Raw genomic sequence first — 14339 nt, 5'->3', positions numbered from 1 at the left:
CGCTTGTTCTATGCCTACAGTTTGCGATTGCAGCTCCTCATGCTGCTGTCCGTAGACAGGATGACACTCCTTCCGCGGAGTCGACGCGTGAGGCTCAGGACAGTGCGTCTCGACAGCCTTCTGCCACACCCACCCCATCGGGAATAATCTCTTCGAGCATTGAGTCTGAACGTCCTTCATCGACTGAAGCTTCCTCGGTCAAGCCATCAGAGACACCGGCACCGAGCTCTATCAATGATGTCCCTACTACGACTCCATCTGATGATGCTACTCCAGCAGAGTCTTCTGGTAAGTTATGTGGTGAGAAGTATTATGAGATGGCTAATAATGTAATGTAGAGAGTGCCTCCGCGGACCCAAAAAACCCACTGCCCATTCACCCCAAGCTGACCCCCGCTATGGGCGTCACTGGAGTGCTATTGCTACTCAGTGGATTAGGATATGCCATCATTGGTATCAAGAACAAGTGGTATGTACATCGACATTTATCTACCAACCTATACTGACAAAGAGAAGGGTATACGTGTTCGGGTCTGCTGCTTACCTGACCGCTCTCGCCGTCACTGTCTTGATAGTATATTTGATGAACCCTCCTGTCTCGGATGCCATCCAGGGAGCCTTCTTCGTGGCGGCCTTCTTCACTGGAGTGATTTTCGGTGTCCTGTCCTTGGTCTTCGCAGACATCGCCGAAGGTTTTGGCTGCCTACTTGGTGGCTTCTGCCTAAGCATGTGGTTCCTCAGCGTCAAGGACGGTGGCCTGATCACTTCAGGAACTGGTCGTGCCATCTTTATTGGTTGCATGTCAGCTGGAGGCTACTCGCTTGCTTTCAGTCACTACACACGCAACTACGGTCTCATCGCCTCAATCGCCTTCTCCGGAGCCACCGCTGCCATTCTTGGTATTGACTGCCTGGCTGGTTCCGGCTGGAAGGAGTTCTGGCTTTACCTCTGGAGTAAGTTGACGCGCAGTATTCGCAAAGTATTGCTAACCCCCGCAGACCTCAACGATGACATCTTCCCTCTTAACACCAATACCTACCCTGTTACCAAGAACATCAAAGCCGAGCTGGCTGGTGTTGTCATTATCACAGTAGTCAGTATCGTCTCCCAGCTGCGCGTTTGGAAGTTAGTCAAAGAGCACCGCGCAAAGACTGCCGCTCAACAACTCGAGAGACAGGCGGATCAAGACCGTGAAGAGGAGGAGCAAGGTCGCAAGGTCGAGGAGATCTTCCAGAAAGAACGTGCTCAATGGGAAGCTGCATACGGCAACGGACAGAATGTGCCCGAGGACAGTGTCCGATCTTCCACTTCAGATCCCAAAGACCTTACTCATGTCCATGAGAAGGAGGTCTCTCCCAACGACAGCGCGGTAACAGTCAACATGTCAACTGGAATGATGCGATCTGCCAGCCGCACCGCCAAGCCCGACGCCACCGTCACTGTCGCTGTTCTGGATGACGATGCTATCCAACAAATCGAACCCGAGGCCCATACTGCTGAAAACGAAAAAGCTCTTCCAGAGGCTCCTAAGGATGACTCGAGGCCTACTCTAGTCAAAAGCAACAGCCTACGCCCCACAGCCCCGCCGCCACCTCCAGCCGTCGTCCCACTTCCGTTCAAAGTCCCTACCGAAGATGAGGCGCACACTGACGACGACAATACCTCCGTCTCTGCTGTTCCTGAGACTGATCACGATGCCGAGGTGCCCAGGCGCCTGTCGAAGCGCGTTTCTGATGTCTCCGCAATGAGGCAACGTATCTCGAGGGACATGGTAGCATCGCAAGAAGCTTTGAACGGAATGCGAGGTGACGAAGACGACCGCGCTTCGTCTGTTGCCGCCACACTTGACGACGACCTCGATGTGCTGTCGGTCCGTAACCTGTCCCCAGTCGAATCACCGATCGGAACCGAGCACGACAACCCATTTGAAAAGCCTGGACTCAAGAGACAGGATTCCGACACTGTGCCTAACCGGAAGAGCGTAGTGAACACCGCTGACGTAGTACAATCTCTCACGACTAGTACCGACCCAAAGACAGCAGACTCGCCCAAGGAACAGACATTCAAGCACAGGGCCGATACAGTCATGTCCAGCTCCAAGGCGAGCAGCGAGAAATACTCCAAGTCTACCAAGTCTGATGAAATCTCTCAAGGCTCACAGATGGAGCAAGGCGGATCACAGGTTGGCAGTCTGACTGAGAACGTGATGCCGGAGAAGCTTTCGAAGATCGCCCTGTCCTACCGCACGAACGAATGGGCGAAGCATCTCGAGGCCGCTGAGAAACCAGACTACGAAGACATGTTCCTGCCATCATCACCCGGTATCATGCTCGCCGACGGATCAGAAGAGAAACCCACGCCAGTCAGTGACGAGCTCCTCTACGAGAGCAAGCGCGAATCGAGAAGGATGTCAACTGGCAGCCGAACGCAAAGGAACAGCACTCAAGGACTCCGACGCAACACCTCGACCTTCTCTCAGGAATCACTCGTCAACCAGCGATCCCTAACCCACTCCCCTTCCATCGCCTCTCCCCAGGTCCTCTCCCGCTCCAACTCCGCCATCAGACTCGACACCCTCTCCCCCCTCCCCAGCAACACCCTCCTCAGCAAGCGCGAAAGCCTGATCAAAAACCGCGCCTCAGCTCTAACCCTCACCCCCCAAATGTCGTCACCCAACCTCTCCCAACGCGGCAACGACGACGAAGACATGACGCTATCCCAACGCCGCCAACTCCTCCAAGCCCAACAACTCTCCCCCTCCCTCTCGCACCAACCCTCGCTCCGCTCCCCGGGCCGCACACCCCCTTCTTCCTCGCAAAAATGGCAAAACAAGACCTGGGCCACCAAAGGCGCGCCCGCCGGCTTCGACAGCCACCAACCCAAGCGCTCCTCGAGCGCGCAGTCCGAGCAGAAGCGCGAACAACTCTACGCTGGGTGGCGCGACACCATGCGCGATATTGCGCCGCCGCAGCAGACGGCTGCGAACGTCGTGGAACAGCAGCGCGCGGCGCTGTTGATGGAGCGCCGGCAGATGGAGATGGAGAGGCAGCAGCGCGAGGTCATGCAGCAGCAGCGGGCGAGTCAGATGGATAGTATGATGCGGAGTGGACAGATGATGGATGCGCACCGTGAGGCGATGAGGAAGATGCAGGCGAATGCCAACCGACACACTTAGCTGTGGGATATACCTTTCCTTGGTTACTTGAGTTTCGAGATGACGTTACGAGCCGGCGGGCCCGTACAAAAGAATCTTTTTCTCTTTCTATGTTAGTAGGTAGTTATGTAGTTGTTGTACACGAGAGCCTTTTGAGCTCTGCGAGCGGGTTTGGGAAGGTTCGGTTCGGTCAGGTTCAGGTCACGATAAGCGTTGGATACGGACTGGCATATCGACGAGCAACGCGAAGGATATACCATTACATGAGGGCGGGACTTTGTGTGCTTTTATTTACATATATACGATCCTGCGGTATACAACAATCTTGCAGCTATTAGCAATACGAGAGCATATGAACCGGCATAGCGACTCTATTTGTGAGATGTGAAATGAGCAGTGAGTGTGCTTTATAGATCGGCAATAATAGGATGTGCAGTTATTATTGCAAGAGTGTTATACCTAGGATATGAGAGGTGTAGTCGCCGTCTACACTCCATACACTAGCGACGATCCTGGATAACGGGGAAAAGTGAGGCTGGACACAAGATTAACTACCACGACACTACGCCGCAAGCCACAACCCACCGCACTCACTGCGTGGACCACCTCTCTTTCTCCCCACCCGGCAAAGCTGCAAACAGCCAGCCTCGTACCGCATCGCCACCAGCACAGACATGCCGGCTGACATCATATACAGACTAGTCATCGGAAGTAAACGCCAGAAAAGGGGTCAAGTCGAACACACGGACTTGACGCTGTTCAGATGAGAGCAAGTGCGCGGAATCCCGACGACGCGGTTCTGGGTAAAGAGCTGACAGGGCTTGCCGGGGATGTGGCTGATGTGTGGGTAATTGGTGGAAGGGAGTTGCTACTCATGGGTGTGGGCGTGTGAGATGGATGGTTGGTTAGCATTGAGAGGGTTGACGGGGGTGTGAGGGTGATGGAGATGGGGATGAGCGTGGAGTCATGCAATTGATGCAATTGTCAGCAATGGAGGCAAAGACGATGTCGATGACGATGGCGATTGAGCGGGTTAGTCGAGGAACAGAGTGTGTTAGGAGGATCGTGTGGACATTGATTTGTGTTGTGAAACAGGGCTGGGCGGGTGTACTCGAGGCGTGCGCCAACGTCATGGTCTGGTCAGGGTCAGGGTCATGTGAGCGACAGCGGAGGCGGACGGCGGATGTCAACGGTGACGGCAGGCGTGGGTGTGCCCGCCAACGTATTACCGTATGAGAGGGAATGCATGTCGAGTATGCCTAAGATTGACATCAGTCGGATGGATTGTTAGGGATTGTTAGGATTGTCCGGGCTAATGCAGGCACAGTGCCTGGGATAGGTGAGGGATGGGTGAAGGGGCAGGGGTCAGCGTGATGCGGCAGGCAGTCATCAGCCTGCACAAGCCATGGCAGGCAGGCGCTTTTTCATGAGCCTGGGCTGGGAGGTGCCCAAGTTGCGCCGGACGAGGCGGACGTGTCGTGTCGTGTACAAGAAGAAGGAAGCACCCTCGCTCTTTCCTTTCGTGGTGACGCCTCTCCTGCTGCTGCATGCGACAAAGTTAATTCCATGGCCCGTTTCTGTCTCTGCTATTGCCAAACCCGCCGTGTGAGACGTTGACACCAACACTGCGACACTGACCACGGCGACCACGACACGACGACGTCCTGCCATAACAGTGCAGCGCACTCATCCACCACACCTGATTCCCCGCTGTCTGCTCCTTCTTCCTTAACAGTACGGCACCCACGGCAAACTTCGCCTTGTCGGCAGGCAATGCTGCAGTGAGCATGGACCACTTGCCCTTGGGACCCCTAAGGAATTCACCACCACCCAGCACCGCCCGTTCACCACCGGCACGACGACGACTCCACGCCCGCCCTCCGCTGCTTACCCGCCGCCTGCTGCGTCGCCAGTGCCTGCCCGCTGGTCGCTGACCAACCGCATCTTCAACCTCAACCTGCGCGCGCTGTACCAGGGCCCGCCGCGCCAGCCCGCCTCGCGTCTCTGGAACCCCGTCAACTCGTCGCCGCGCACCCTCCAGATCCAGAACCCGCCGCCTGCGCCTGCGCCCCAGGCCCTGCCCCCGCGCCGCGACGACCACTACCCCAATCTGCCCATCGAGCGCGACTTTGAGACGCAAGCCAGGGAGGACGGCCGTGACGAGTACCCGCTGCTCTCGCTTCCCGAGCGCCGCCTCAGTCGCCAGAGCCCTGCGCCGAGCTCCCTCGCCGTCCAACGTTCCACGGGCGAGGACAGCATCAGCGGTCGCACCAGCATCGCCCTTCCGCGTGATCGCAGGAGCCAGCCGCCCACCCAGCCGCCCACGCCAGGCCTCGTCATGGCCTCTGCCGCCAACCCCAGGGACAGTGTCTCGCCCGCGCCCCATGCCGACAAAGATATCGAAGCCGGCCGCAACCACCAGCCCGCCGGCCTGTCGCGCGTCTCTCTGCCCGGCTCCGGACGCACCTCGCTGCACTCAAGACGATCAGGGTCTGCTGCTGACGACGACGCCGACGCCGTGTCCGAGTTCCCCTGGGGCCCTTCGCATCCCTGCTTTCCCCATCCCAACCCGCATGTGCCACTCGACTCCGAGCTGTACAACACGACGCGCATTATCCGCATAAAGCGCGACTGGATGATGAAGGGCGACCTGGCCCCGACCTTTGCCAATCTTTACCCCGAGATCCTGGACCCCCTCGTCACCGAAGACGACTTCCGGATACTCATCAAGAAGATTAATGATACCCTCGTCGACGCCTTTGACCCATTCACCTTCCGCGCCTGCCTCGACACCGTCCTCGGCATCGCGACCTTCTGGCTCTGGGAAGACGCGGGCTTCACCGGCGTAAAAAAGCAACTCGCCGACCTCGAGCGCTGGATCGAAGATTGGAACCGCGACATCGGGTCCAAAGAAGCAGTCCGCATAATCCCACTACGGCGGACTGGATACCTGACAGTGCGTATACCAAAACACAATGAGTAAAACCACGTTTAACTAACCTTACACAGCTCGACGTCCAAATACCAGATCCCCATCTCGGCCCCGACACAGGCACACGGCCGCACACGCAAGAAGATAATCACCCCACCGAAGCTTCACACCAGCAGCAGCACGAGCAATACCTACCATACCCCATTACACCCACTCTGCAGGTTAATTCGCAACCCACCATCATCGAAGCGCAGTCATAATACCATACTACCATACGTACAACACAACACAAAGACATACGAGGAGAGACACAGTTCAAAAGCCAAAAAGGAACGATTCACGCGGTTTAGCGGCATATCGACATTCATTGCATTGGTCGTTTGAGGAGTTTGATGGTGTCAGTCAGTCTTGATTCTTGGGTCTGCTTGATTGGGTGGGCTGGGCATTCCGGTTGCCCTTTCTTTTTTTTCTACTTTTCTTGTTGTAAGAGCTGTTACGACCTACTACACAATATCTGCGGCGACGCACAACCCACACATACAAAGTCATAATGTTTCTTTTTTCTTATCTCCTCATTGCATCGCATCGCGTCTCGGGTCTTTTTGTCCATGGTCGTTGAGATCGTGGTTTGTTTGTTTTTTGCGCGATCGTTTTCTTCCGAGTTTCTTTCCGATACCCTGCTGCGAGATGGCTGTTGGAGCGCGTTGAAGTGCGTGCGTGCTTTGTTTGTTTGGTCGTGCGTATGGCTAGACAGACCGGGCTGGGCGATGTGCTATAGAGTGTGGCGCATGTATGTACTATATTTATTATTACCATCATTCCTACTACTGCTGCAATCTATTCACGTCTCACTATCCTTCTGTTGAGATGTACTCGGCGGTATTACAAATGTCTAAGCCTAGACAGTTTTTCCGTCTTGGTGTTGGTGGTGTTGCAAGCCAGCCCCAACTGACTCGACGCTTCGCTTCAGCCTTGCAACCGACATAGTCCTGCATGAAAACCCTTCATCTCGGTAATGCCGTCATGGTCTCAATATGGACATGTGGAAAGTTTGTGAGAGTCGTGACAAACCCAAAGTTCGGGAGAGAAACGCGTCATACTATTTGAAACGCATAGACTGCCAGGATGCTGTCATGCAAAGCAGGGCAGGGTTGAGTGGGAGGGTAATCCGAAGTTCTGCCTTGGACGAAGGACAGAGCTGTTTTTTCTGTGCTGTATCAAAAATGGGTTATGGAATTAGAGACGGATGGGAGGAACTGGGAGGATGAGCAGAGAAATTGGTGGCGGGAAGGGACTGTTGGTTTACATTCTTACCACGGGCTTGTTGTTGTTGGGTCACATGAGAAAGGGCGAAGTCGAGCGGACTGAATGCTTAAGAAGGTTGGCTTCGTTATTACTGCCCTGGTATCCTCCCGTCAACTTCCACCAACCCATCCGTTCTCTTCACATCCCCCTTACAGCTTACTTCCTAATCATTCCCGGTCTAACATGTAAACTCGTACTCTTTCTGATTCTCTCACTCACACTCTCGCTCGCCGCCTCCACACTACCCTCCTCACTCTTACTCTCCTCACGAACGGAACTCATTCGACGCGTTGTGTCGGCGCTTGATCGCCGGGTGTGGTTGCTGTGTGGATTGGCGACGGGGTTAGAGAGGATGTTGGAAACGTGGTGGTCCGGGTTCGTAGATAAGTAGGAGGAAGAGGAGATTGAGCGGCGGCGGGGTTGAGGTAATGTGTCGGTGTTGGAGGTGGTAGGATAAGGGAGGGAGGAAAGTGAGGTGAGGACGTTACGTGTGACGACACGCCTATTCAATGTCAGTTGTCAGTTCCCAATTGACCAGTCAAACAAACACCACACCCAACCCACTCAATCCCCATCACACCACCTAAACCACCCCATCGCCCTATCCAAAAAAAGCCCCCCGCACTCACCGATTCGCAGGCAACCTAAAACACGGATGCCAGCCTACCCTCTCCCTTCCTCCATCCTCCCCATCCCCCGGCCCAACAACCCAATACCAAACCGCCCACTGCCCCTCCTCCCTCATCTCCCCCACTGTCTTCCTCACCCCATCATACACGTCTGGACAAAACGACCGTGGGATAGAGCCGTTGGCGTCAAGAGCGCCGGCGGGCAACATGGCGGGGACGGCGGCGTGCGAGAGGTAGCGCCATGTTAGGTTGAATATGAGATCTGTGGGTGAGGGGGCGGGATCCATTAGCTAGATATTGCTCGAATTGGAAAGTGGAGAACGACGATAGGTTCGGGGGTTTTTCTTTTGTGGAAGACCTGCGGAGATTTGCGTAGTGAGGATTTTGATAGTAGAGGAGATGTGGAAGCGTTGGCGTATGCGCGACTGGTAAGAGGTACGTGTACTGACAGGTGGGAGTGAGCTGTGAAATAGAGAAAAAGGGTGTTGGTTGGACACGTAACGTAAGGCAAGGCAAGGCAACCGGGTTTTTGCAGTGACTGGGGAAGTGAAAACGGAGAAACCTTCTCTTTGATGAAAGACAGGACCTACAGGTCTGAACGTTGTGGACTATTCCTTCCAAGTCTATCGTTCGATCGACAGTGCTGTACGTAGGGAATCTACCAGGCGCTATGCGACAATTGACTTACACGTAGGAGACGGTAGAAGCTTCTAAAACGCAATACCAGTCGTCCACCACGTATCGCCACGATGCCAGCGTACGAGCTGTCCGCCCCAGCACCACCACCCATCTCTCGCATCAGGTCCGAATCCCAGTCCGCGGAACAGAGAGATAGGAATAGGTTCGAAGAGCCAAACGCCCGCTTGAGCAAAGTCGTCGCAAAGAAGATGAGCCGTATAATAAAACCAGACATGAACGTACAGAAACGTCCACCCTCGCTTCAACCAACTAGGCAGATCCCTCCCCAGCCCAGCCCCCTTCGCAGCCTGCGTCAAACACGCTTCAACAAAGATCCCCACAGCCTGCAGCAAGAAAAACGCCATGGGCCCCCTCACCGGCCTCGTCTCCCCAGTCGCAGTAAAACTCCCACTCCCATGCACAACGCCACTCAGAAAAAACGCTACAAAAAGCTGCAACGCCTTCGCGCCCACCCCCCTCTTATCCCACCCCAACCCCTCAATAACCTTGCGACTAGGTTCCTGGAACGCAAACCGGAAAGTCTGATGCCACCAGCTGCCCCACCATCCCGCGAGCCCTTTATCCAAGACCACGCTGTACGGCGCCCACGTCTCAGGATACATCCAGGGTTCAGCGCGGGCGCCGAGGAGAGAGGGGGAGAGGAGGCCGCTGAAGAAGAGGGGGCCGAGGGCGAAGATGGTTTGGAGGGCGTATTTTACGGCGAGCATGCTGAGGAGGAGGTGGTATGTGTGTGTTAGTACGGGGTTGTTTGTGAGCCACGAGGGGAGGTGCGGTGGTGGTGCTGCTCTGTTTGTCAAGCCCCAGAAATAGGGATCCCACATCATTGTTGTTTTTAGCAAGTCGAGTACTAGGTAGCCTTTGAGTAGGCGCCAGGTGTTTTGCCGGAGGAGGGTGCGCCGGTTTGTGAATTGTGCTACTTGGCCCGCGTGGGTTTTGTAGGTGTGTTTTGGAACGGTGGATTTGGAGTTGCTGTCGAGTTGGATCTGGATGGGTTTGGGGGGTGGAGGGAGGGCGGTTGTGCGCCAGTTCCAGCCCATGCCCCGGAAGTTGCAGAATATGTCCAGTACCCAGTCTAGGCGCTCGATGAAGGGGCGGAGGGGATAGGGTTGCCATGCGTATTGGCCGTGGCGGTCTCGTGGCCCGGAGGTGCTGTTGACGAGGTCGTCTTCGATGGTCTGGTTCTTGATGTCTCCTTTGGCCTCTACGCCTCTATCGTGTTGTGTCTTCTCTTTCCGCTGGTCTGGATCCGAACCGAAAACGCCTCCGGTCCTTTCAATCCTCATAAAGTCTGTCTGTGCATCGTTGCACACTATGATCGCACCAACCCATGCTATACTCCATGCGTTGACCAGACCGATACCCAAAGCTGGTGCCACCGCTCTAGCCTTTGTGTACAAGTTGCTGTAAGTTGCAAATCCGGCAATCCATGCAAATGCCAAGTATCGTCCTTTCTCGAGCCACGGGCGGTTCTGATGCGGGATGAGAAGATATATGATAACAAAAAGGGCGCCAAGGGTTCCCCATGGATACAAGAATGGTTGGTATTCCCCAGATGCGATAGCTTTATCGTATTGAGCGTGATAATGATCTAATAAGTCGTGGTGCGAGCGCGGCCAAGGATCCTCGGATTTAAACAACATGCTTCCAAGACGGAACGAGAAATGATACAGAAGTAAGAAACTCACAACATAGGAAAGAAAGCACCAAGACTAAGCACTGGAAACCACAAAACAAACCAGCGTGGCGCGAAAGCTCATGGCCTTTCAGATGACGCACTGCATCTTGCGTTCGCTAGCCCACGCGCTAGGCCCGAAGAGCAATGGCACTGGGCCGCGGGCGCCTGCAACACCAAACCTTTACCATCGTGATATTGCCGGACTGCAGCCCGCCACAAAGTGCGATTACCGTTCATCCTCACCCCAGTCCCTCTCTATCCGAGTTCCGAAGAGTGCGAAGTAAACCGTCAAGATGGTGAATATTACGGAGAAGATCAAAGAGTGGGATAGCGCCGAAGTTTTGATGTGGCCTTGCGCTAACGCCCCGCCAGGATTGAGGATGAGATGAGGAGGACGCAGAGTGAGTGGGACAGTGCTTTTTGATGGTGTTTGCGCTAACGAGATGCAGAGAATAAGGCTACGGGTATATACATGCGGATTTGATTGCATCGATACTGGATGCACTGTGTATCACGTGCTGACATTCAAGTACAGAATATCATCTTGGTCTACTGAAAGGGTACACTATCTATGCTCCTCTATATAGTCTCTATATGCTAATACCGCTACAGAAAACTTGCCCGTCTTCGCGCACAACTCCTCGAACCCGCTGCAGGTGCAGGTTCCGGTGGAGGACAAGGATTCGATGTATCGAAATCCGGAGATGCGCGTATTGCACTCGTTGGCTTCCCCTCGGTAGGAAAGTCGACCTTCCTCTCCAGAGTCACAAAGACAAAATCAGAAGCCGCATCCTACGCCTTCACCACGCTTACGGCGATTCCTGGTGTGCTTGAGTATGGTGGTGCTGAGATTCAGGTCTTGGATTTACCGGGTATCATTGAGGGCGCTGCGGAGGGCAAGGGACGAGGAAGACAGGTCATTAGTGCTGCGAAGACGAGTGATCTTGTCTGCATGATTCTTGATGCTACGAAGAAGGCGGAACAGAGGCGATTGTTGGAGGCTGAATTGGAAGCCGTGGGCATTAGATTGAACCGCGAGCCACCGTAAGTTCACCTCAATACTTCCCCGTACTTCAGAATCTCATCGACAACAGGAACATCTATCTCAAGCCCAAGAAGGCTGGCGGCATGAAGATCAACTTTCAGGTCCCGCCCAAGCATCTCGACGAGAAGATGGTCTACAACATTCTCAAAGACTACAAGATGCTCAACTGCGAAGTCCTCGTCCGAGACGAGAACGCAACAGTCGACGACTTCATCGACGTCATCATGAAGGACCACAGGAAATACATCAAGTGTCTCTACGTGTACAACAAGATCGATAGCATCGGTCTCCCGCACTTGGACGAATTAGCACGCGAGCCACACACCGTCGTCATGAGCTGTGAGCTCGATCTCGGTATTCAAGACGTCGTAGACAGGTGTTGGGAAGAGTTGAGATTGATCAGGGTGTACACCAAGAGGAAGGGCAACGACCCAGATTTCTCAGAGGCGCTCATTGTACGGCACGGAAGCACGATCGAAGACGTCTGCGACCAAGTTCATCGGACACTGAAGGAGACGTTCAAGCATGCGCTGGTTTGGGGCGCGAGTGCTAGGCACGTGCCGCAGAAGGTGGGCTTAGGGCATGTAGTGGCCGATGAGGATGTTGTCAGCATTGTGGCAAAGTAATTGTGTTGTCGAGGCCTGGTATAACATAGAGACGAATGAGCATCAGCTGTATACGACTCACAAGAGGGTCTGCCGAGACCGCCTAGACTCAAATCTTCCATGCCACCAATAAATGATTCTCACTACCAGTCAAGACAACGCACGCCACAAAACGCGCAATCACGGTTTGTAAGCGCAAGAGTGGCGTGTCAACCGTGCTGTCACCGTCCGAGCATGTTCCGAGGATCGGATGAGAAGATCTGATAAGGGGCAGCGTTTGTAGGGCTGTCAGTCCACTTCCGGAACCAGCGGATGCGTCGATTCCGGCGCGCGAGATTGTGATGCGTAGTCACGTGAGCGTCTCTAGTCGGCCGTCTTGACGCTTGATTGGCACAACGTCGACGGTTGAGGAACCAAAACAGTTAACATGGACCCTGGCGACATTTTCCTCAGGGACGCTTGTACTCGGGGCGCCGAAAACTTATCGCCGATAAATGGAAGCGTTGCCGTTATGACTACCTACTTGAACGAGAGCATTCGCCTCCCTACATTCGTTTATACTCTATCCTAGATACTCTGCTCTCTTTGCATTGCTATTATTGCCTGTCTCCTTTTGTGACGTGTACCTGCATTGTGTGCGCCCGTTGGTCCTCAAACATCACGAATCGCAGGCCTTCCGTACCTGAATCCGCCGATCGCCGAGGCGTCTCCTCGCCCCAGCCAGAACAGCCATGGACGTCGTCCTCGAACTAGCAGACACCTTTCTCTTCGATCCTCTCTACGCAACCCTCCTTCCCGCTTCCACACCCTCTTTCGTCGGCAATGCAACGGTTTCAAGCATTAGAGAGGAGCCCACGGGCTTTGCTCTTCCGCACGCGACCTGGCAGTACGAGCCCTCGACGCAATTCTTCTCTGTCGAGCCCTCCAAGTATGCCTACATGAGCCAATGGACACGCGACGACTGGCGGCGACAGGCCGTGTCCTTGTACCTCATCACATGGTATGCGCTGCCCCAGCCTTCTGCGCAATACTCCTCTAACAACTCTCCAGGCTCTTTGGTGTCCTAGTATACTACGTCTTCGCCGGCGCCTCGTACTTCCTCGTCTTCGACAAGTCGACCTTCAACCACCCGCGCTACCTCAAGAACCAGATCAAGCAGGAGATGAAGCAGGCCAACATCGCCTTCCCCATCATGGCCATCTTCACCGTGCCCTGGTTCCTGCTCGAAGTGCGCGGCTACTCCAAGCTATACGACACGGTAGACCAAGGCCCAGGTCTCTGGTACAACTACCTACAGTTCCCGCTCTTCTTCCTCTTCACCGACTCGGCCATCTACTGGATCCACCGCGGTCTGCACCACCCCCGCGTTTACAAGCACGTCCACAAGCCGCACCACAAGTGGATCATGCCCACGCCCTTCGCCTCGCACGCGTTCCACCCCGCCGACGGCTACGCCCAGGGCCTTCCCTACCACATCTTCCCCTTCCTGTTCCCACTTTCGAAATTCGCATACGTCTTCCTCTTCGTCTTCGTCAACATCTGGACCGTCCTGATCCACGACGGCGAATACGCGCACAACTCGCCCATCATCAACGGTGCTGCTTGCCATACCATGCACCACCTATACTTCAACTACAACTATGGTCAATACACGACGCTGTGGGACCGTCTTGGTGGAAGCTACAGAAAGCCCAACGACGAGCTCTTCCAGAAGGAACTCAAGATGTGCCAAAGCGAGTGGAAGAAGCAAGCCGAGGCTGTTGATAAGATGGTCGAGGAAGTCGAGGGTGACGAGAACGATCGTACATATGCTTCTGAGACGAAGAAGCTGCGCTAGACGTTCTTCCTGACTGCATGATACTGCAGGTCAGGAAGATTGAGATGCCGTTACGATATGGGTGGGGTTAAGGTGTATACATGCTTGTGCGATTGCAGGCCGATCGTCATCAGTTACCTCTTTCTGCGTGTACATACCATTCTTTGCGTTCGCTGCATCAAAAGTTTGAGTATAGCAGTCTCGCTTTGCAGAGCAAAGTCCTTATTTGTAATATCGTAGAACTTAGGGAGAAAGAGTCGCCTCTTGGAAGATTAATAGTAATATCGTCGACATGCAGCTTTCAGGCCCGCTGATCTGAGTTACTCGTAGTAGTGTGCTTATAAACACAGTTCGTCTTTGACATGTTGGTAAGCTTGACCCCTCGTTGTAGGAAGCGGGGTATGCATCTTAGCACTTGGCTGTGCTCAGCACGCCCTACGAGTACATGTTTGTGGGTTGTGTACACGATCTGATAGCACG

General features: G+C 54.5%; 4 protein-coding genes across 4 annotated transcripts; 3 read left to right on the top strand and 1 right to left on the bottom strand.

The window, feature by feature from the left end:
• Nucleotides 1–397: 397 nt before the first annotated feature.
• On the top strand, nt 398–3174 carry J4E92_007986 (uncharacterized protein; the record flags this gene model as incomplete). Its single annotated transcript, XM_051499344.1, has 2 exons — nt 398–403; nt 511–3174. 2 exons carry the CDS (start codon nt 398–400, stop codon nt 3172–3174), a joined length of 2670 nt encoding a protein of 889 aa, XP_051350593.1.
• A 1384-nt stretch (nt 3175–4558) lies between these two features.
• Nucleotides 4559–6345, top strand: J4E92_007985 (uncharacterized protein; the record flags this gene model as incomplete). Its single annotated transcript, XM_051499343.1, has 3 exons — nt 4559–4678; nt 5129–6109; nt 6163–6345. 3 exons carry the CDS (start codon nt 4559–4561, stop codon nt 6343–6345), a joined length of 1284 nt encoding a protein of 427 aa, XP_051350592.1.
• A 2384-nt stretch (nt 6346–8729) lies between these two features.
• Nucleotides 8730–10001, bottom strand: J4E92_007984 (uncharacterized protein; the record flags this gene model as incomplete). Its single annotated transcript, XM_051499342.1, has 1 exon — nt 8730–10001. The coding sequence occupies one exon, from the start codon at nt 9999–10001 to the stop codon at nt 8730–8732; it is 1272 nt and encodes a 423-aa protein (XP_051350591.1).
• A 2773-nt stretch (nt 10002–12774) lies between these two features.
• On the top strand, nt 12775–13880 carry ERG3 (c-5 sterol desaturase; the record flags this gene model as incomplete). Its single annotated transcript, XM_051499341.1, has 2 exons — nt 12775–13043; nt 13094–13880. 2 exons carry the CDS (start codon nt 12775–12777, stop codon nt 13878–13880), a joined length of 1056 nt encoding a protein of 351 aa, XP_051350590.1.
• Nucleotides 13881–14339: the final 459 nt, after the last annotated feature.

Source organism: Alternaria infectoria (genome assembly GCF_024043175.1).
Source record: "Alternaria infectoria strain BMP 0036 chromosome Unknown scaffold_14, whole genome shotgun sequence".
Classification (NCBI taxonomy): domain Eukaryota; kingdom Fungi; phylum Ascomycota; class Dothideomycetes; order Pleosporales; family Pleosporaceae; genus Alternaria; species Alternaria infectoria.
This window is presented reverse-complemented; position numbering and strand designations above follow the sequence as displayed.